The 23,363-nt window shown below is 35.3% G+C and overlaps 3 protein-coding genes across 3 annotated transcripts in view; 1 reads left to right on the top strand and 2 right to left on the bottom strand.

Annotated features, from left to right (window-relative positions):
- The window catches only part of LOC113231477 (AN1-type zinc finger protein 4-like), a 38,517-nt gene extending 22,603 nt beyond the window's left edge, over window positions 1–15,914 (bottom strand). The window contains exon 1 of the mRNA XM_026465806.1: window positions 15,575–15,914. Coding sequence (XP_026321591.1) covers window positions 15,575–15,752 — 178 coding nt within the window. The 5' untranslated portion in view covers window positions 15,753–15,914. The remainder of the gene's footprint in view (window positions 1–15,574) is intronic.
- Window positions 15,915–16,491: 577 nt separating this feature from the next.
- LOC113231395 (40S ribosomal protein S26) lies at window positions 16,492–17,436 on the top strand. The gene is made up of 3 exons (XM_026465696.1): window positions 16,492–16,533; window positions 16,714–16,891; window positions 17,252–17,436. Exons 1-3 carry the CDS (start codon window positions 16,531–16,533, stop codon window positions 17,416–17,418), a joined length of 348 nt encoding a protein of 115 aa, XP_026321481.1. The 5' UTR covers window positions 16,492–16,530; the 3' UTR covers window positions 17,419–17,436.
- A 1,926-nt stretch (window positions 17,437–19,362) lies between these two features.
- LOC113231262 (PEST proteolytic signal-containing nuclear protein-like) overlaps window positions 19,363–23,363 on the bottom strand; it is a 6,749-nt gene continuing 2,748 nt past the window's right edge. Inside the window, exon 4 of the mRNA XM_026465496.1 lies at window positions 19,363–21,409. Within this exon, the coding sequence (XP_026321281.1) occupies window positions 21,238–21,409 (172 nt within the window). The 3' untranslated portion in view covers window positions 19,363–21,237. The remainder of the gene's footprint in view (window positions 21,410–23,363) is intronic.

Genomic DNA, 23,363 nt, shown 5'->3' with positions numbered 1-23,363 from the left:
TGAAGGAAATATTTCATAGATTTTTCACATAGATGGCGCTACGAGAAAAAATCGTTAAAAAAACCAAAGGCAACGATCTGCAGCAACTACATAGAAAAAAATAGTAAGGTCAGCTCGTTCGTTCCGTAGCTCAGTTGGGAGTGCGTCGGCACGGTACGTTGATGACACTGACTTTATTTTTGTATTAAAATTATAACAAACTAGTGGAGTAATTTAACAAAAAATAATGTTTTACACATTGTTTTAGTCAATAAATTTGACTTATTAATTCGCGTTGTTATTTTTTTTTAACGTCACATTAACGTGGGAAATGTTGCTGCGTTCTATGTAATAATGCACGTCAGCGGACGCGCACGATTGGATTCCACACACGTCTTGCGCATGTCCAATTGCTTAGGAAATACGTGAAATAGCTTGTTTTATTTATACAACGTGACACATCTGTGGTTTTGTTTGAAGGTTATATCTTAACTATGATATTGTCTAACTAGTAAAGCGTCAATGTATTTACAAATGGCAAACAAAGAAAAGATGACTTTAAACAAATCTAGTTGTAATTATTAATACAAAGATCGAACACTACACGAACGAACACATAGGAAGAATATTGCGAACCTTCTCCAAAAATGTAGGTGTCATGCATGTTTCATAATAAATTTCTCCTTCGCCGTTCAAGCAATAAATAATTATATTTTTAAATTATCCTAACAAATTATGCTAAGTAACAAAATAAATGTAAAAAATAATCGACAGTAAATAATAATTCGTAAACATTCGAACTTGAATAAGCATTAGACGTGTGTCGAGCGAAGCAAAATGATTCGAACAGCACCTGTGACCCGATAACCCGGGTTACTTACTAGCTTCTAAATAACCCGATCATTTCATGGGTCATGCGCGCAATATTCGATTTTATAGCTATAATTTTAGAGATTATTCAACAATTCACAATATTATTGTTGTCACGTTCATTCTCGGTTCGCCTTCTCACTCATCGTTTAGGTCGAACATTTGTTCGATAGAACCTTCGTTCGATCGAACCAAAAAGTCAAGCAATCGATCAACGAGTCAACGGGTTAACGGATCAATGAGTCTATCAATCATTCATCCTAATTGTTCCGTGGCGTAGTGTCCATTACATGGTAATTTTCTAAGTTTAATCTGTTTTTCGGTATGTTGTGATTATTTATAAGAGCATTAGCTAATATTAAAATATTAATTAATAACAAATTAATAATTTTCAATGCTCATAAGTTTTTTGTTATGTATTTTTGTTTTCTACACCTAGAAATGCTTTTCCTAGAATGAAATTTTAGTGTCCTAAGTGTGGTTTATCAATGATGCATTTAACTTTATACACATTACCCATCAGCAGAAAAGAATAAAAGCTAATTGAATAATTTGATACTTTTAAACACCATATGGAAGTATAATGAGCGACAAGTGACCCCCTAAAAGAATGAACATAATATGTCGATCTCTACTAATTCAAATTAAAGAGAAACAATTTTTGAAATAGTTTGTCGGCCCTGGTGTAAAGTTCTATTTTTCGAGATACGACAAGATCGCTTACCGGCGTCGATATAATCGAATCATTTGACCCGATTACATTACGCATGGGTCATGATCGACCCGGGTTATCAAAAATGATCGACCGACACAGGTCTAATAAGCATCTCATTCAGCCAGAAATTTGGGACATACGATGACATGATCGGGTTATGTTATGTAGTGCATGACAGAAAGTGGTTTACAAGATTAGGGCTGGTACCTAGGTAATGTGTTGGGCATTGTGTTGCCTTGGTGATTCGTCACGGGTGTCGTGGTGTTCTCATCAATTTATAGCTGTCTACGGTATGCTGAATAAACAGCAAACTATATCAAGGCAGTTCTATCACAATCGAACATCGACAATCGACATCGAGCTCGATTTGTTATATTACGAAATTTTCCCATCTCTCATTGTATAACATAATTTCATTACGAAAGAAGACATCCATAATATTAACGTCCAAATTCATGATACCACGATTTCGTTTAACGAAGGCAAAAGAGCTTCTTGCTCGTTGTTCTCAGGGAAGTCAGCTTAGTGAACGAGCAGTAGCTTAAAAAATAACGTTTTCAAGTGTGAATTTATTTACTTATGGAATAAATGATTCTGTGACTTTGATAAGCACCTTTGTCCCCTCCACTTCTGGTTAGATAATTGGATAATTGCCTTCAATGGAATGACATAAGCCAGATTCTCATAAATCTTACGACATTTATGAACGAATAAGCTATCGGGATTCCTACACGCAAGCGCACTGACGCAATTATGTTGCGGTACCCTTCGGCATGCCGAAGTATAGAAGAAAGTGAAGATTTTGGGTGAATTACCTACGGAAGCCTGTCGGCTCGGTATCCTTAAGAGTGTATATACAACCTCAAACGGCTTTGGTTGTTTCCGCAAAACAGTGAAAGTGTTGAACCAATCACTTTGGAAAATATATAGTAAGATTGAGGCTATACACCGATCACTCACCAAACGGTGTGAAAACGCGATTCCTAAAAATAATCACGATAGAAAAAACACAAACTTACGTCGAAATTTTACAAGAAAACTGCAGTATTCAATAGCTACTTTACATATACCAATGATTTTTTTTATATCAACTGAACTAAATAGAACATGTATACATTTATCAAATGGCTATAATAACGTTACCAAAAAAAAAAAAATTTGAAATAAAACCAGTGTCCCTGCCACTCGATCCTAGCAAAATGAACCGTATTAGTACGGGAAAAAATTTAATTCATCAACTCTAAGTTATAATACCCCGTGGGCGCCGGGACGCCGGGCCTCGGTATCAATACTTCCCGCTAACGGTGAAAGAAAAAATCGTGATGAATCCTGCCACTATGGCCACAAATAATGGCCTCTTAACGTTAGCTAAAGGATATATTATAAGGAGCGTGATGATGGCCAAAGCTATAAAACTACCGAAGAAATATTTTCGCCAGATAATAAGAACTCTTGGCGAGCAGTAAGTCGCGTTGGATTTGCTTTTTTTATAGTGTAATAAAAATTCAAAGTGAAATATAGCTATTAATTGTTGTAATAAAATGCAATCAAAGCTCTCGTTGAATGTTCACCTTTAGACCAGGTCAATTAGAGCTGCTTACGTCACACGACTTCAGTTTTGCATCAATTTGTAGTGCCAAAAACACTCTACAAACCTTTACGTAGATTATTGTTTATTATTTTGCATTTTATATGAATGGGTTATTTTAGGACTATTTTAAAAAGTACGTGCATATGATACCCCGTGAGGGTGTAGCAAATTACACTTGAAATTAGGGTTAGAATTAAAATTGAGGTACATTTTAGATTTGAACGTAATTGATTAACATCGATTTGGAATTACTATTTATATATTTATAATTATTCATTATATTATTTATATTTAATTCAAAATTCGAAATCTATCTAGATTTGTATACATTTCATTACGATAATTATTTACAATCGTCAATGAAGACCTCACTTACAGAGTAGTAAGCACTTAGATAACAATACATTTTGAAGTAGGCGGCAAAGATTTGTTCCTTATTCCTTATTTCGTCTTTTATTGTGTTAGGTATTTTATTACAGATTTGTACGGCTTTATAGTGTGGGTTGTTTTTGAATATTTGCATTTTTGTGAGCGGAGTTTGTAGCTGTTTGTTGCGCCTAGTGCTGGTGCAATATTTAAATTCGTCGATGTTATTCCCTTCAATTTGTATAAACACGTTACATTTGTAACATACTATAACGCTTGAGCTCTCTGTTTACAGAAGACCCGCAACCGGCAATGGGACGTATAAAAGATTGGCGATGATTGATGACGCTTCATATTGAGTGAAATTTAGTCGCTTCATGCCTCGTACTACAATACCGTAGTAAATACTAAAATAGTAAAAGTTGATTTTTAAAACACCTGTACAATCTATAATCGGAAACCGCTTGCGCATATGCATTCGCGATTGGGTACGATTCAATGTGAGGAGATTGTTCGGCTTCGTGGAAAGTAGCTTCATTCGAAACGGCAAACAGTGATGACGTCAATACTGGCCTTATACTGGCGGAGGCTGTGTGATTTTTAAGACTTCCGGAATTACTCATAATGTGTTGAAATACCTGAACTAACCATTTGACGAAGGCAGATTTGCTCAGATTTGCTTTTTGGAGTTATCGAACGGGTACCATGTTAGACTGGTGGTGGCCCTGATGTAGAACGATTGCTTTTTAATTAAATTGTTCGATTCCCGTCGTGACGAAACCATCATCACATTCAGCCTACATCTGTTGCTGCTGGGCCTCTTCTCTATTGCGCCAGCGTTCATGGTCCTGCGCCGACCATATCACGATTCCGCAAAGCTGAGTCTAACTTCAGACCATATCGGGCCGATGGTCTGCCACTAGCTTTTTCTCTTCTCTTGGCCACCATCAAAACGAGTCAAAAGCAAAAACTAATAAAAAACCAGTGTTATATTTATTTGGCCCAGTAAGCTGCCACCTCTATGCTCCTATGTTCGCGTGGGCATGAGAGCAAGTGAGAGTACATTGTATGGTGGATCTGCAAGCGCAATGGTTCTGAGTCGTGTTGATATATCCGCATTTCACCATATTATCTCTATATCGACCAACTTGTGACCTGAGACGGTTCAGGAATTTCCATATTGACCACTGCGACTCGTACCTGTTGGCGTTCCAAATTTTGTGCCTCGTGTCCGTTGGACTACTTTCTATGGTGGTGGTATGTCGAAGGAAGCTCTTACGGTTTGATAGTCGTATTGGTGGGAGCTTGTGGCCAAATAAAGGGTGCCGACTATCAACTTCCTGCTTTAGTTTCTCTGCTATCACGCGTTGGGAGGAGGAATATCCGCAAGCGGGTATAATAATGAGAGAGGAGTGGGTTTCAGGCATTCTGCTGTGACGCGACAAGTAGCGTTCAGGGCTGTGTTGACCTCTTCTCCGTCCGTCTTCTCGTCTAGCCAAATGTTTTGCCTATTTCCAACGTGATGCGGTTATCCACGTCAACGACCTTCGTTTATCGTTAAATTTCGACGTTTGGCACCCGATGCCGAAATCCCAAACATAGAGCGCTCTGTCGCTCTTTGTGCCACCTTAATATTGTGCACATTTGACTTAGTAAGCGTCCATGTTCCTCGGGTGAGGCCGTGGTTTCGAATCCCGTCTCGCACATCTGAGTTTCGCGGAATTTATGTTACGAAATTTATCATGACCTTTTCGGTGAAGGAAAACATTGTGATGTAACCTGCAAGTCGGAAAATGTGTGACTAACCCAACCAGCATTGGGACAGCGTGGTTAACTACGGCCCAAATCCTCGCCAGAGAGGAGCCCCGTACTCAGAAGTGGGGCGTACAAAGAGTTGATGAAAAGGTGAGGATCGGCAAAACACATACGATTATTCGACCTTGGCCTTTAGTACTGCATTTGGTACTGTGGGCATTTCGACTTAAAGTCGTTCTCTAGGTTATCGAAATGCCTAATATGTATTCATGATAAATACCTAATATAATGATAAAAGTGTACAAGCGTTTATTTACAAAGAGCAACACCAAAAGCTTGTTGCTCATTCCTCTGAGGGGAATCTGCCTTACGAATGACCAGTAGAGTTTAATCAAAATGACGATTTCACGTGCACACCGATGAACACGGACACCATAACTCGAGCAACCTTGCATTTTTATTAATTATTAAAAGGCTAAAATAAAAAAAAGACATATTTAAGGAAGAAAAAGTTTTCACAATTTTTACAAATTCTAGTGTAAGTAAAATTGTACTAATACTTTTGGTCAAATTATAAGTAATAAACGCGTGAATTGTGACACTTCCTTAAGTTGTCATTGGAAGAATCATCGATTCTATCTGTACTATCGTGTCAAGCCAAAATACTGCAAATACACTGTTTTGCAAATTTCAATCTATCGGGTGTTCTGAAGGCAAAAATTAATATACCCGTTTTTTCCAATACAAATAGCTTATTTTGCAAACTAAACTGCCAAAGGCTGGGTAGAAATCTTGAATATGTCATGATCAAAAAGTGAAATGTATCTTTTTATGTTATTAATTAAAAAAAAAAAACAAAAATTATTTATCAGCTTTTTCTTAAAATGCTTGATATTAAACAGTATTGGTTTGACACGGTAGATAGAACCATAACACTTTAAAAAAGAAGATTCATAGTGTTTTTTTGCAAGAAAGATTTTTTATTAAAAAAAAATTACAAACCGAATACATATTAATCTAAACCAGGCGGTACAACAAACATCTGAGTAGGTTTAACCATGCACCGCAATAAATTGATGGGAGCTCGTAACGAAGCCGGCAACAGTTTTGCATAATTGTAACGTGACTACTCATTTTTGTAAAATAATACGCAACTGTCGAAATAAGATACAAGTAAACAAATAACTACCTTCGGTAAAAGTGTCAAAAATAATTCTACGTACAAAGGAGGTCAAAAGTCAAAGTTAAGTAGGTTAAAAAAATATAGTCTTGTGTACACTGTAGTGGATAACAAAAATTAAATCAGTCTATTAGTTGTTCAAGAAATATGATTTAGGTTTGGTTTTGATGTTGCTAATTGCTAGGTTATTTTTAATATCTGGCGATAGGGAGTACATTTTTTTTTATAATAATAGGTGACGGGACGAACAAGTTGTGCACCTGGTGGTGGCATATGTAAATCGCAAAGATTTGGGGGAGACTGCCACTGTGCCTGTCACCCCAAGACATAAGTTGACAGGTCCCATGTGCCTGTAATTTCGTTCTTCAAAACAGAAACACAGTAATGTGCTTGGCGGCAGAAACAGGTCAGGTGGCAGACTTGGACCTGGACGAACTCTTCCACAAGAAGCTCTACTGGTACTATATCAGTTTTGGTATTTGGTAGCTCAGTCAGGTTTTTGCTATAAAGATTATTGCAACGTGGAATTTTAAGCAAATTATTGGCCACACTTCGGGTTATTATTTTATGACTCATTTTATTTTGTGACCTCGAATTATATGTCCGGGAGGGTATTAAATAAAACCCAGAAATCTAAAAAAAGGCAACCTACTGCATGTCATCTGAATCCTGTGCGTTTGCGTGTTATCGCTAGACTGTCTGTACATTGGTCATCGACGACTCAAATAGACTGGAACGTGGTTCTTTTATTATGTTGACGTTCGTATGTCCACCATGCCTTGTTTACCTTTGTTTGTTGGGGGACATTGAACAAGATGAACGCAATAAAAGAGAAATTAGTTATCTATTTTTTGACAACTATACAAAACGTAACAAATTGTTACGATATTTGTAAAAAAAACCATAACAGAATGTAACTTTGAATAATATAATTAATACGTTTACATTTAAAAAAGACAATAATTTTATTATATTATAAGACAGAAGACAAATCACGTATTACTTTTGTGTAAGTTCGAAAATAAAATTCAATTTTTAATTACTTCAGAATTTCTGATGCAAATCGCGTATATTTGTTTTTTCAAACAAACCAACGTTTCAGGATCTCCCATGGTTACGTCTGACTGAGATGATAAAGTCATCAACCACTTATGTCTAATATTAATGCAAACCACACTATTCTGAACTGAACGAGAACGTTAGTTTATTTGAAAATCAAGAAAACGATTTCTATTCTATTCTAATAAGACCTCGATATCACGAAACAGCAAAAACAGTTACATACTCACTCTACTCTTTTTAATAATAGTGCTGTAACAAATTGATTGCTGAATTTCACCGATTCAATTTCATTCCTCGTAAAAATACTAACTTACTTAATTACATAAAACATGCTTAGTACTTAAGTGTCATTAATGACGACAATAATATCGTTTAAGAAGTCCTATATTTCATTACGTAAATGATTATGAATGTTTATCATTCGCCTGAGAATTAATACTTGTTCACCTTTATTTTAATTATAAATATACTTCGCTTTCTGTTACCCAATGTATGGCCATGCTTTCGGAAAAAAAAGGAAAAACATTTACATTTTCCAAACAAATTTGTATCTGTTCATTGATTTATAAGGAAACATATTAACAAAATAATCTTGTCATTAAATAACAATCAACAAACAAATGTCTATTGTATATAAGACAAGAAAAGTTGTGTGACAATACTCGAAACAGGTGATGGAATCATGTAAGTTTTGTAACATCCGAGCAATATCTCAATTTGGCACATTTCCAGAATGAATCACGGTGTGCATGGGACCAGGGAATGTTGGCAAACTTTTTATTTTGCTGTTAAATCTTATATGATGATGTTATAATGCTGTTTGTTTATTGTTGTTATATTTCAAGGATGCAATTTATTTGTAATAAATAACAGTTGATGTTGAAATGAAATTAATGCTCCAAGTATGTTGCTGTTCAAATCGTCTTTGAATTGGAAACTTTTTTTCATTTCGTTTTTCAGCCATTGCTATCCCACTGCGGGGCAAAGGCCTTCCTTTCCTTCTTCTACTCATCTAGCTCGTCACGCCATAGCCTTTTGGCTCTTCCACGCCTCCGTCTTACGTTTTGGTGAGCTCCGGGACCCGGCGGTCTTTGCCAACAGTTCGCTTGACATGCGGTAGACGTGTCTGGCTCAGGTCCATTTCAGCCTGGCAACTTTTTGCCCAACGTCAACGATTTGTGTTTTGGAGCGCAGTATACTGTTCCGCACGCCGCCTGACAGTGTTATTCCCAAGATCCGTGCCTCGCTGACACATCCCGAGTGCGAACCTCAGAGGCTTCGATTTTGAATGTTACTTAGGTCAAAAAAATTATTTAATCTTGTATATAATAATATATGTAGGCTTTTCACACTCCTTCAAAATTACACAAAATGCCTTGAGCAGTGTTCTTGTATAGTTGATAACCAGAAAAAGGGCAAAATTTTTTTTATCATAATCATGAACACGAGTTTCGATTTAGGCCTTTCTATTGACATGATGTCAATGTCCTAGAATTATTACAGTACATAGACAAAAACTATCGAATCCATCAAACGGGGTCATAAGTTACTTGTTATAATATATTAAATGTAACCTCGATCAGTGTCATTGCACGCGTATTAACCTACTTGAACATGCTAATGTTTAATTAAGCTAGATTTTTAATCACAAGTCTATTTATTATTTATATTTCATGCAATTAGATTTATGCTCAAAGGATTTCCATACAGTGAGCGCACGATTGACAGTGTTATCAGTTTAATATATGAGACAGGGTTATTGTTATTCTTTAACGTCGTTTTTTCGTCTTTGTAGTGATACAATAGTCTGAGGGCAACAGTCGATCGCGTTTTAGGTTCGACCTTCATATTATATAATATTTTAGAACGCTGTTTGATATAAATTATATATTCTACCTGCTGCTAGATTTGTGGAAGAACTACATAGTATCATTGCTTTCCAGAAACTACAATTTGATTCATAGGTAATAGAGGACATGATAAACATGAAATTCTTAAGATGCGTAATCAACAAACTGTCATACATTGTCATGTTTTTAACTTAACTATTCTTTTGGAAGATTTGCCAGAAAAGAATGTGTAAGAAAATCTAAAATGTCCAGGTTGCTTACGGACAGCGGTGCGCATTTTCTATCACGTGGATTGTTTGCCAAATTGTATAAGTATCACAAACAAACAAATTTTGCTAAATCAATAAAACAAATCAACAATAAATTGTTAGCGCGTAGTACCATAATAAAATTTTATTCACCAAGGTGCCTTGGCTAATCAGGTGATAAAATATAAAAACAGCCAACCAAAATAAATAAGCAATACATAACCCGTAGCAATACCCAAAACATGCATAATGCTTTAAGATAAATAGTTACTGGCACCATTCCAACATACACCCCGTTAAACTCATTGAGCTGCATGAAATTTTAAAAACTATGCTCATATTATAATATACACTTCCGGACACATAATTCGAGCCACCACGCATTTTTAATACTAAGTGCCCTAAGCTTAAGCAACGTTTGATTGATCAAAACTTTTATGCAATTTTGAAAGTAGTATACTAACTAAACCTCTCTTCCGTAAGTCCTTGTTGGGAATTTGGATTTGATATGATAACACTAGTTTTGTATTCTAGTCCTTTACGACAAACATGCGAAGTGGCTCGAATTATGTGTCCGGAAGTATATATTTATGCAGATACACAGTAAAAACAGATTACTTAGAAAAAGACAAAATTCTTTTTATGAAGACAAATTTATTAAATTCAACAAAACGATCCTCTCCCTATAGACACTAGAGAATAATTATTTGATAATAGTAAAAAAAGTCTCAAAAGTGTATTTTAGTTATAAGACAGAAATATTTAATCCAAGAGCAAATTAATTTACTTCAAGTCACAAAGCTACTCTAGATTCAACAAAATATTTATTAGTTATTAGAAATGTCCAATTTTGACTGAAAAAAAAAAAGGAAAAATTGAGACATACTTAATTATTTGACTGAAGATTTATGTTTTCTAATAGGATAGGATAGGATTTAAGGTAAATGCGGTCACCAGATCTCACCCCTTTAGATTTTTTTTGTTGTGTTTGGGATATGTTAAAAATCAAATTTACCTTAAATCTTATGCGAGTGTAAATGAGTTGAAGGCTGAACCTCAGTTCAGAATCCGATTTTTAATACAATTCATCACAACACGTTATTAAAAATTAGTCATGTGAGTTAGAAATGAATTCGTTAAAAGATTAAATTTGTGTATCCAAGAAAATGGAGCTCATTTCGAGGAAGTAATTGGTTAGATTACCATTTTTTTTCATTTTATTAAAATACATTAAGATTTCATGTTTTTTTTTTCCATTTAATTAACCAATTTTGTGAGAGAGATTTTATTCCTATAATTAACCGTATCGATTGATGCAATAAAAGTGCAGGGTGCATTTTTTTCAGATTAAAGCGGGTTCGATTCCCGCGTGTTCTAGAAATTTTCGAAAATCTATGTTAGCAGTTTTATTTCTTTTAAAAAATAAAGGAATGTTTCCTTTAATTAAAAATTTCTATCTCCAGTATTTAGAGTACTTTCTCTCCAGGTGGCACAACACATTTCCACCCTATATTTTCTTAAAATACACCCAAGAAATTTTGAATTCATTTAAGATTATTTAAATTTGATATAAGCGGTAAAAATTTCTTGTTGTAAGTAAATGAAATAAAATCTTGAAGTGAACGTATTTGTCTAAAAGTTAGAATAAAGTTAAGAGTAAAATTGTATTAGAAAAAGATAAGCAGTATTTTTGTAATGACAATATTTTATTACTTTTAATAAATATTTTTTCAGAATTAGCAAATATTTTAAGAAATTGCTCTTTCTTATGAGTAGAAATCCTTTTTTTCTGTGTACCGGCTGTGATTTTATTTATTGTTTACTTAACACTTGTTTTTTTTTTTTTTTTTTTTTTAATATATAATAGACACAATTGGCCACAATCTCACCTGATGTTAAGCGACGATGTGACCGACGATGAGACGCGTTTAAATCCAGAAAGCGTACATTACCTACTTAATCAAATTACAATTGAAATTATAATGTTTCCTAACACATTCTGATGCCAGATTGCCCTGAAAAGAATAAGCAACTTGACTTGAGACAATGCTCTTTCAAATGCCAAGATAAAGTGCCCCAAGAGCAATCAGACAGCTAACGTATTAGTGTATTGCAAAGTTTGATATTACTTGAATAATAATGGAAATAAAGCTGCAAAATAAGTAGAAAAAGTTTTCGTATTTTGTTGTTTGTCCGATTTTAACATGTGAGTGTTGTTATGTCAAGTTAGTATTAAGTTTGGAGTATTAAAATTTCCTTGGCTTATTTGTTTGTTTACTCAGGATATTTGTCATCAATCTTGTCTTATACTGTTTACAAATTAAATATAATCATGGACCAACAAGTCAAGAGGACTGCTAAACGCGGTACAAGACAGTATAGTCAGGTACTTAGTACCTATTGGTATACCACGACGCGACGAGTAAAAATAACAATTTTTGTAACTAATTTGTTTATCTAAAATAACGTATTTTTAGTCGAATTTTGCTCGAAATGTTTCGAACCAATTCGTGGTCCTTAATAAGCCCTGGTAGCCCGATCACTCAGTACTGTTGCGGGCGCAGGCGGCATCGGCGAGAACTACCCTCGTTTGCTTCATTTTTATTAAAGTCATACATAGGATTGCACTCTACACTAACAACGTCACTTTCAAAAGTCTCGTCTACACTAACCACTGACATAGTACCTACCACTGTTTTCCTGCTGGGAGGTACTGACCATCCACTATCACGATTGAAATTCGACTTAAATACGTGAATTATCCGTTATTTTAGTTAATATGTCCGAGTCTCATGGTGGTTTTCTATTTAAAAACTCACTTGTTTAATATTGACGAGCTGCAATTTACCAAAGCTAATCTAATTTCTAGTGATAACAAACAAAGCACGCAATTCTTTTCTTTTATTTAGGATTAGCACCACCTACCCATAATACAAGCGTTATTTATAAATTAATTTGTAACACACAATGCCATCTATTGATAGGTACGCATATTTGTCAAGTTCGGGAAATAATTTTACTAGCAGTAGAGCTGCTTGTGAAAGAGTCCGTCCAGGGAAGTACTGCCACCTTACCTATTTCTACCGCCAAGCAGTAATGTCAGTATTACTGTGTTCTGGTTATGAAGGCTAAGAATGGTGATGAAATGTGGTTGTGTGCCTGATGGTAAACTATATGCCTGTCCATAACAGTTGCAGTGCCACTCAGAGCTTTAAATCGCAAAAATCTGAAGGGCACTGCTTATTTCGATGGGGCCATAACATTTAAAAGAAGAAGAAGAAGGGCACTGCCACTGCGCCCGTCACCCTGAGACATAAGTTGACAAGTCCCATGTGCCTGTAATTTCACCAGCACCCTTACCTTTCAAAACCGGAACATAGTAAAGTGACATTACTGCTTGGCAGAAATAGGTAAGGTGGCAGTACTTTCCTGGATGGACTCTTTCACAAGGAACTCTACTACTGAACAGTCCTCTGGAATTATTGGTCCATGGTATAATACATTTCTCAGTTATTGTGTAATTAATTGATCACACAGTGATCACCACTAATTAACAGTTCGGAGCCAATGTTAACAGTATCAAAGAACTGAAGGACTTTTCCTGACATTTTTTGTTGTCTGGTTGTGGCTTGTGTCTTCTCATACATATACCCACCGTAATGTTCAATGTATGTAAAACATTGAATTTTGTCATGTTGGTACTTCTGTATAGAAAAGCAGTAGGCAGTAAGCACACAGAAAGCTCTTGGAAATAAATAAATAATAATAAATAAATAACGCACACACTCAACATAGCCCCGCACTAGGGAAACCCTGTGTCGCGGGTGCCATGGACACACACATAGACAACCACAAATTACACCCAAACTCACGAGAGAAATAAATGTAGGCCATACAAACATTTCTCCCGGCCCGGGAATCGAACCTGGGACCTCTGCGTGGCAGTCCGGCATGGTAACCGTTCGGCCACGGAGGCAGTTTCAATTCAAATCATACTTTAAAGCTTAAAAATATCTGAATTATGAGTACATTCATTAACTACACTGGATATACATTTTTTCCTTGTGATTTTTCATGATAAGTTAGTATAAAAAATGTGTGTTTTCAATTATTTTTAGTGGTGGTGGGCATTGAAATTTTTTTATCTTGCCTAAGTGAGGTGAGGCAAAACAAGAAGTTTGGGAACCTATGCTCTATATGAAACTTATAATGAATAAATGATTCATGTGGCCATAAAGGGTCTTAAATGTTGATGAGTACATTTAATATCACAGGAAAGAAAAACATTCCACAACTTTAAATTTATTGTTTTTTATCAGTGGCATGTATATTTAGATAACACAAGTACTACAATAGTTATCAATATGAATAAAAATAAGCTGTCAGGTGGAGACAATTCTGATGATGGAGTTTGTCATCTTTTATATTCCACAATGAGTGTCTGGTAGCCCAGCTTTGAAATTTTAAGTAGTTTTTTTCTTTTTCATTTATTGGCAGTGCCTTTTGAAAAACACTTCTAAAAGTGCTACCTAATGGCCTTCAAAGAAACATATATTACAGTGGATAACAACTCCTCCTATTAAATAAATAAAATATAATTGTATTTATTTCACATGCAAAATACATTATAAAATACAAACAATTATAAAATATTAAATACAAATACAAAAAAAAAGAAAAAAATGAAAATATAACAGAATATTTTATGCTATACTTTTTTATATAACTAGGAATTAGTTTACTACAGTAGTGTATTTAGAATATAATTTTGTAATTGTAAGTAAAAATATAAATATTTTGCTTCTACCCTTACCTTTTATTTTTAATCATTCTGGGATTTCCGAGTGAAGAATCCACTCTACATGTAGCATTTGAAGGTTAAGTTAATATCTCTGATAGTAAGTAATACTTGAATTTAAGGGGTTGGTTTGGCTTAAGTAATTTTTTACTTTTTTATTTAAGTTTAAGAACAATAAAAAGAGCACTTGTCATTACCACTGAGTAAAATGTTTTCCCCTCAATTTCAAGACATGACAAAAAAGTATCCTATAGTCCTCCAGCTTCTGTATATAGTACTTGCTATATTATATTTGTAAATTAAAACAATTTGTAAACAAAGAAAGTACTAGAAGTCTACTCTAGTACAAACATATAAGTAGGTATACTATATGATTATTAATTAATTTAAAATTTTACCTTTGGCATACACTACATCTCCCATTGTGTTTAGCTTTCATCTGTTGTCTGGAAGAGATTGCTCTTCGCTATAAACCTTTGCACATTTTGTTTTAAGTTGTTTGTGTACTGTGTTTTTTCTTGTAGACAATAAAATATATATATTTTCCTATCTATCTATCTAGAACTCAATCAGTGTTTATTTATACTAAGTAAACACTTTCCTAAGTAATCACTGTGTAAGAGAATTATGAATTCCAAAAAACATTAAAGCAACCACTTCAAAATATTTAAGGTACAAAGTACAATTATTGATGAAGTTAAAGCACAGAAAAATTATAATAATAATTATGGCAACAAAATACATTCTAGAACAATATGTACTACATACAGAAACTACTAAAAATAGCCACCTAAATCTGATTACAATAATTACATGTGCTATGTATTTTATTTTACTTTGTAGAACCTTATTTATATCTGAGAATTGAGCATTGGTTTAGGCATAACAGATGAATGATGCAATGTATAATGGATTATTAAAATGTTTTAATTAATAGAAAGCTTAGAAGTTGTCCAGGCATGTCCAAGTGTGTACAACTTTCCTTCTACTGAGAAACATTGTTTAATCAGCTTGTTATTGTACAGCGGCGATTGTGCGTAGCGACCACATCCTTTGTCGGACCCATGACGCACCAACATGCGTTGTAACCATTTCTCTGTAGTTGTGTAACACTTAGGCTAGCATGTGAGTATTGGGAGTGGTAACAGGATTTTACTCACCCTCAACCCTGCATATCTTCGACTTTATAGCGAATATGGTGTCCGAAGGCGACACCGTCATTTCGAATGCCGTCCCCGTGAGCGTTTCGACGAGCACCTCCATCGTCGATTGATTGCCACTTTCCTCCTGGAAACCCTTTGAATACGACAGTCTCTCCCCGCATCCATGTTGTGACATTTCACACGCGCTTAAAACACTATTATCTGCACCACATTGCACCCCACACAATGTTCTATGAAATACGGAAACCCACTGACGAACACTCAATGACGATGTTACTAATAATCAAGTCTACCAACAACCAACAATTATCATGTTTAACCAAATTGCGTTACGATTACGGAGAAAAAGCGAAACAATGTAAATTTATATGGATATCTAATAATATATTGCAACAAAAATATATTTTTACTGAAAGAAATATTCCGTGACCACAGAGAAATTCTACGTGACAGTTTCTTTTTTATTCAATTTTTATGAATGAATCATTGAAAACTCGTGGAAGTTTGTTTGTGGTCAATGAGATCACATTTTCGTTTCGAAATTTAAGTAATTTTTAATTGAATTTCTAACTTTCTTCTCGTTTTATATAATAAAAGATATGTATAAAAGAGATAGAAAGTATTTCAAGCAGTTGTTTGTAATCGAAATTAGATTTCTCAAAATCGAAAACATTTTAAACCGTTAAAAATATTTTATACTGGCAGCATTGGGCTTTATCGATGACTTTCAAAATATAAAAACGTAATAAAAGAATGCTGTTGGCTAATTTTCAGAAAAATTTCAAATAGACAAATATCCGGAAAAATGTTTATTTTCTGAAAAATGTGATTTTTTCAAAATGGAATTTTTTCCATGACCCAACACTAGGAAAGCGGAAATCGAGGTTGACAGTTGTCTATGCTCAAAATTTCTTTTTCCTCCTACTTCGTTTACCGTATCGGAGGTTATAATCATGGTGCGTAAATTTTATTTATTGAAATAAGCTTTAACACTTTATCAAATTGAAAAAAGGGTGTTTCATGTTGAACAAAGTCTTATGGAGAAGTCGTTAATACATTAGCTTTGTAAATTTGTGTTAATTGAATTCATTGTTGCGGTGTGAACATGTGGCTTGAGGTTGGTTTTGTGTTCGCAGACTCGGAAACGCCGTAACGGAGGACGTGCGAAACACGGCCGCGGGCACGTGAAGGCTGTGCGATGCACCAACTGCGCGCGTTGCGTGCCAAAGGACAAGGCTATCAAGAAATTCGTGATTAGGAATATTGTCGAGGCTGCCGCTGTAAGAGATATAAATGAGGCCTCAGTGTATCAGTGTAAGTGTATGCATAGTGCATATTCAACGCAAATATTCCTTCAGAATGCCACTATTATTATTTATCCAAATGTGCATATAATTATAGGTGCATATATGCACCTATAATTTGGTTAAAACAAGGCTAGCTAGCATTGTTCAGTACGAGATATTTTGAGATGATATAGGAATTTTGTATTATGCTTGTAGGCATAGTAGGTATTTACTACGTACATATCTACATACATAAAATGCTTTGTTTTTGCAAAAGTGTAAATTTGGCAACTAGATTTAAATTTCCCAAAAAACTTGTGTCATTTGTAGCACAATTGTAAATTGAATTGAAATGTGATTAATTTTAATGATACTGTTTTCTCTACAGCATTCCAGCTGCCCAAGCTGTACGCTAAGCTCCACTACTGCGTGTCATGCGCTATTCACAGCAAAGTGGTGAGGAACAGGTCGAAGAAGGACCGTCGTATCCGCACACCGCCTAAGAGTAACTTCCCACGTGACATGTCACGTCCCCAAAATATTGTTAGGAAGTAAACAATAAACTGGAAAAACTTAAAATGACTGTTTTATTTATGTTATGTACTTGTCTACCCTTTATTTATTTATATACAGTATGTAGGGTCTGTATTTGTGTCAGCAAGCAGCAGACACATTGGGAACAACAATTGAAGCATTGGGAACAACAAGGTCGTTCAACACCCAAAAAGCCCTTTTTGGTGTTATTGCATAAAAACACTATCTTGTGACAAAAACTCATTTCGATCTCCCTTCTAGATGACGTAATTTTCATTCACTTCTAAGGTGGCGCTCCGCCCTTTTGGCACAGATTATAAATGTGCGTTTGAATTTCGGACACGTTAGATGACATTGTCGATTCGTTTCAATCTAGCGAATTCAATGAATGATTAAGAATACTTTTGAATTTTTTTTAATGTAACTTTACTGCACGAGGCTTCACTAGCTATCGGCCTTGAGATGAATAAGTCCAAAACCAAGACCATTTCCAACCGTCCGGGCCCAAAACTCACCATCTTCGTTGGGAACTGGGTAGCTAGATGTAGTTTATCTTGGACACTGTTTATCTTTTGGCCGAGCTTCCCAAGACAAGGAGATCGCAAGGATTCAGTTGGTATGGACCGCGTTTAGAAAACTGGAGGACGCTTTCAAATCTAAAATCCTTCAAAGCCTGAAAACTAGTTTATAACCAATGCGTCCTACCCATACTTACTTACGATGCCGAGACATGGCCGCTCACAAAGGAATACATGCACAAAAAATCAGAGTAGCACAAAGGGCAACGGAGCGCACCATGCTCGGCATTTACCTCGTCGACCGTAAACCCAACGTGGAGATACGACAGCGAACAAGGGCTGTAGACGTCGGTATGCGGATCGCGGGAGATGGACAGGACACGTTGCTAAGCGAGACGACGACCGATGGACCAAGGCGGTCACTGAGTGGTACCCGGTAGAAGCGAGACGTCCTCGAGGCAGACCACCTGCTAGATGGTCAGACGTTATCGTCGAGGTGGCCGGAATATTATGGATGAGATTCGCACAGGACCGATTGAGCTGGCGTGCAAAAGAGGAAGCCCATATCCAGCAGTGGGTGTTCACGGGCTGAGATGAACTTTTATAAGATGGATTTACAATTATTTATTTCCTTAAAAACCATTAACAAAAACGAACGCCCCATTAATTTACCGGTTTGGTGCAACAAGGGCGGATAAGACAAGGAGAGAAAAAAATATTAAAAAAATAATAATAATAAGCTAAACCATAGGACAAATAAATAATAAAGTATATAAGTGTCATATTATAAATATTAAAAAGATTAAGACATCAAAACTTTATTTTAAATTTTCTCGAACCTCACTTTTACATTTTTCGGCTTTGTTACACCCAATGCTTCAATTATTTAGTGTTGACAAAGATGGTAAGTCCAACTAAATAAAATAGTTTTGTAATAACGTGTATTGACCCTATTCACAGGGCAGTCGCAAGATAAAAATTATTTATCGCTCTCGTGGCCTAGAAGATTCGAATTTTGCATGAGAGAGGATGTTTCCATCCCGGGCAACGGCATAGTCGGCCGGAGTTAGGGACTCAGGTTCAATAACTGGCTATCGATACGTGCTGAATCAAGCAGCATCGCTTTTGCAAGCAGCTGCAATGAGTCTCATCCACTTAATGGTAGAACTTACTTACTTTTTTTTTGCTTACTCAAGCCATACCATCCAGTGGGAGCCTTGGTCAGCGTCCAGATGCCATCTAGTGCCAAATAATTTTTCAACAGAGTTTAGACTTACTATTTACCTAGATAATATAGTATTTTAGTAGAGAAATTATAAAATGCTGCGCAATGTCTTGGGTTGGTTGTTTTCTGTCACATTTTTTTAAGTTTAAACTATTTCATATTATCAGCCCTTACTTATATTGATGTGGTGGCGGTAAACACACTGTCTGAGCGTTAAAATATTTATTCCAAATATTAGTATTAGGTACAAATACAACAAATTAAAACCTGAAATTAGTGATAATCATTTAACAAATTAAAAGTATTAATTTAATGATTTTCTATAATACATGTAAATTTTTTGCAATTACTTTTTTAAAACGTGATAATTTGTAAGATATCATAGGTAGGTGGTAAAGTATGTTGTATGTAATTAAATTTAAAAGTATTCTTGACAACTATAGCTATATTAAAGAAAGTGGTCCTTAAATATGAGGGTTTTCAGTTTTCAAATAAAATCACAAGTACACATTTTAGTTGTTATAATGTGTCAAAGTTCGACTTGCACGTAAATATATTATTATATTGGGGAATAATGTCTTTATACCCTCATGATGTCAAGGTCCAACTATTCAGGCGTCTATATCTAAGGCATGTATCCAATTTTTATCAACCGTCCTTTTCAAGTATGCGAAGCTTTTATACCATAATTATTAAACTCTCACTATTTCATGTATTTTATCCTAATTTTAAGACTTACTATAACCAAGACAATTAAAAGAAAGTACAGTATGGAGACTTGTAAGTACTACTATAGCAGTTAAACTGTCTATAGGTATTCAAATTTGCTTCTATTACAAATGAGGGAAGTACTATTGAGAATTTGGCCTAACCTTGCACCACTATTACGTAAAAGAAGAGAGATATGAAAAAGGCTGTTTGATTTAAATGGCAATGCCGGCCAAGCAGAAAGGGACACTGCTAGGGCTAGATTTGTTTTGTGGCAATGGGTAAATAAATGCTGTGAATCAGAATATTTACTTTTACTGTAATTGATTAACTTAGGACTTAGTATACAATACAAATTGTTGTAATATTTAATACTGGCTGAAAGTCTTGTTTCTTTATTTATAGGTAGATGGCACAGAACAGACATATTGTAGCAAAGTAAAATATATCATGTTTTTTATTGCATAGGTCTATAATACAAGTATGGTAACCCCATACAAATGTACACCCCATACACCGCGCGTGTGTACGAACGTAGTGTCCGGGCTGTTATTGACGAACAACTCAGCTGAGAGTTTCTAATGTCTTCGAGTAAAACTTTTGCTTCATGGATATACTTTGTAATGACATAGTTTTTGGTATATTAAAAATTGTGTTAAATAAAGTAAGTAAGAACGGCGTGGTGGACTGTTACGAAGTGTTCCCTGCGCTTGCCTCACTCCTTAGTCCGCACCCCACAGGAAATGGTTCTGCCGCCGCATTCTGACGCAGCAGCATTAACATACACATTCGCAGAATAATGATGCTATGCGAATGCATCACGAGATAATGCGCAGGTGTGCGACCGTACACGGCACGCGGCGGCAGCGTGTATACACACAAGCCACGCTGCTATTTTTGTACGGAGTTACCATGCTTTTATTATACAATGGTTAATGGATTGTTTATTCATAAAATTATATTTTGGTATTTGTAATTGCACATAAAATGGTTCTTTCTTTAGTTTTTAAAGAATTTTGTAGCATAACATTGTAATGGATTATGTAGTTAACTAAATTTGCTAAATGGCCTGAAATGCAAATGTGTTTACAAAGTTCCAGGGCAGGCTGAAAACTTTAAATAGTGTTGTTTTCTAGTATTACGCATTTAGTGAGTGTGGAAATAAATAGTTTAATTAGATGATTGCGAACAATACATCTTTCATGCCGGTTATAAGTTTATGAGACTTCCTAGGTGGTTTCTCAACACTGACATGGTTCTTTAAAGAGTTTCAGTAATCTTGTGAGGCCCTTTTGAGTGTTACTAATTAAGACTCCATACCATACTAATTGCTGAACTAAAATCCTATGAAGAAACTACAATAAAACTTAACCAAGACTACAAACAAAGTCATGGGCCCTTGATTTTATAAATTGTCTGGGGGAACTTGGGCAGTTGTGGTTTCTCCCCTCCTTCCAACTCCAAGGCATGCTTGAGGTTCTTTTCAAATACTTTTTTGGCGTCACAGAAACCTTGTTTAGTTTTGCCAAAGGAGTTTGGGCCAGCTGATGTTGGTGTTTCTCTGTAAAGGAAATTTAGAATTTAAAGTAAGAAGTTGTTGTGGATATGGTTAGAATATTTTTCTACTCCTTACAACTTTAATGGGATCTTCCGCGCTAAAATCTATAGTATATTTTAACCCTCTGACCTCCACTGAGAAAAACTAGTTTTCTTTCCTAGACGCCAAGTGTAGCGATGCGACATGTTTCGAATTTTAACCTTATATTAAGGGGGAACGTCACGGTTTTATGTAATCTAATACACAATAGATGGCGTTGGTAAGGCGAAATAATAGTTTATTACGATATTCGTATATTGTATACGCGATTGGAGGAATTCATGATACATTTAAAATTCATATAACTTTTCACATACAATCTTTCAATTAGATAAAAATATCTATTATCCGCTCGAAACTTAGTTACACACACATATAAAGGTATGGTTGTTGTTTTTTCAATTCTTTCCGTAAAGGAAAAGGCAAATAAAAATACTTATTCTAGTGTCCTCTTTGTCCAAAGCATGAATACTGAATGTCTGGAGTTAGAGCCTAGGTCATCGAATTTTTTATATTGTGCTTTTATTTATGTTAGAAGTCACGTTTTTTTTTCTATATTATTAGTTTGTAAATGTAATGTAAACAAAACATAATGAAACTTGTACGGTACTTATTTTACTTACAATTTGAGAGATATTGTTTCTAGCAGCAATCCTTCCACTGGCATTGGCCCAGTGATTGGGGATAATTTTTGTGTATATATGATGTATGATTATGTTTTTGTGAACAAAAATGATCTCAGGAAATAAAGGTGGTTACTAAACATGTAATAGTCCTCGACTTTGCAAACTTTTGACACGACTTTTCAAACAATGACATGTTGGGTATCGTTTTTAAGGTATTTGGGAGTGTTCATTACGAATAAGGCACTTTTAAATCCAAGATGGCGGGCACAACTTTTCGAATAATAATAGCAAGTTGGGTATTGTAGTCGAGATATTTGGGGGTGTTCATTACGAATATAGCATTTATTTCTAAATCCAAGGTGGCGGACACGACTTTTCAAATACTTGCAATATGGGTATCATTTTCGAGGTATTTGGGGGTGCTCATTACGAATATGACACTAATTTCTAAATCCAAGACGGTGGACACGACTTTTCATATAATGGGGGGTGAGTGGGCAGGGAGCGCGGAACGAGTGGGGAGTGAGTGGAGAGCCATCTTGGATTTAGAAATAAAGGCAAATTCGTAATGAGCACAACCCAAATACCTCGAAAACGATACCCAACTTGCCATTGTTTGAAAAAATCGTCGATTTAGAAATAAAGGCTATATTCGTAATGAGCACAACCCAAATACCTCGAAAACGATACCCAACTTGCTATTGTTTGAAAAAATCGTGCTCGCCATCTTGGATTTAGAAATGAGTGCCATAATCGTAATTAGCACCCCCAAATACCCGATAATGATATCCATATTGCATTTATTTGAAAAGTCGTATCAGCTATCTTGGATTTAGAAATAAGTGCCATATTCGTAATTAGCACCCCCAAATACCCCGAAAATGATACCTACCCATATTGCATTTATTTGAAAAGCCGTATCTGCCATCTTGGATGTTAGAAATAAGTGACATATTCGTAATTACCACCCCCAAATACCCCGAAAATGATACCCATATTGCATTTATTTCAAAAGTCGTGTCCACCATCTTGGATTTAGAAGTACGATATTCGTAATTAGCACCCCCCAATACCCCGAAAATGATACCCATATTGCATTTATTTGAAAATTGTGTCCGTCATCTTGGATTTAGACATAAGTGTGATATTCATAATTAGCACCCCCAAATACCCTGAAATTGATACCCATATTGCATTTATTTGAAAAGTCGTGTCCGCCATCTTGGATTTAGAAATAAGTGCCATATTCGTAATTCGCACCCCCAAATACCCCGAAAATGATACCCATATTG

Source organism: Hyposmocoma kahamanoa, unplaced genomic scaffold (assembly GCF_003589595.1).
Source record: "Hyposmocoma kahamanoa isolate Upper Pololo Valley unplaced genomic scaffold, ASM358959v1 65, whole genome shotgun sequence".
In the NCBI taxonomy this organism is placed as follows: Eukaryota; Metazoa; Arthropoda; class Insecta; order Lepidoptera; family Cosmopterigidae; genus Hyposmocoma; species Hyposmocoma kahamanoa.
The sequence above is the reverse complement of the archived record's forward strand: the minus strand, read 5'-3'. Positions and strand labels throughout refer to the sequence as shown.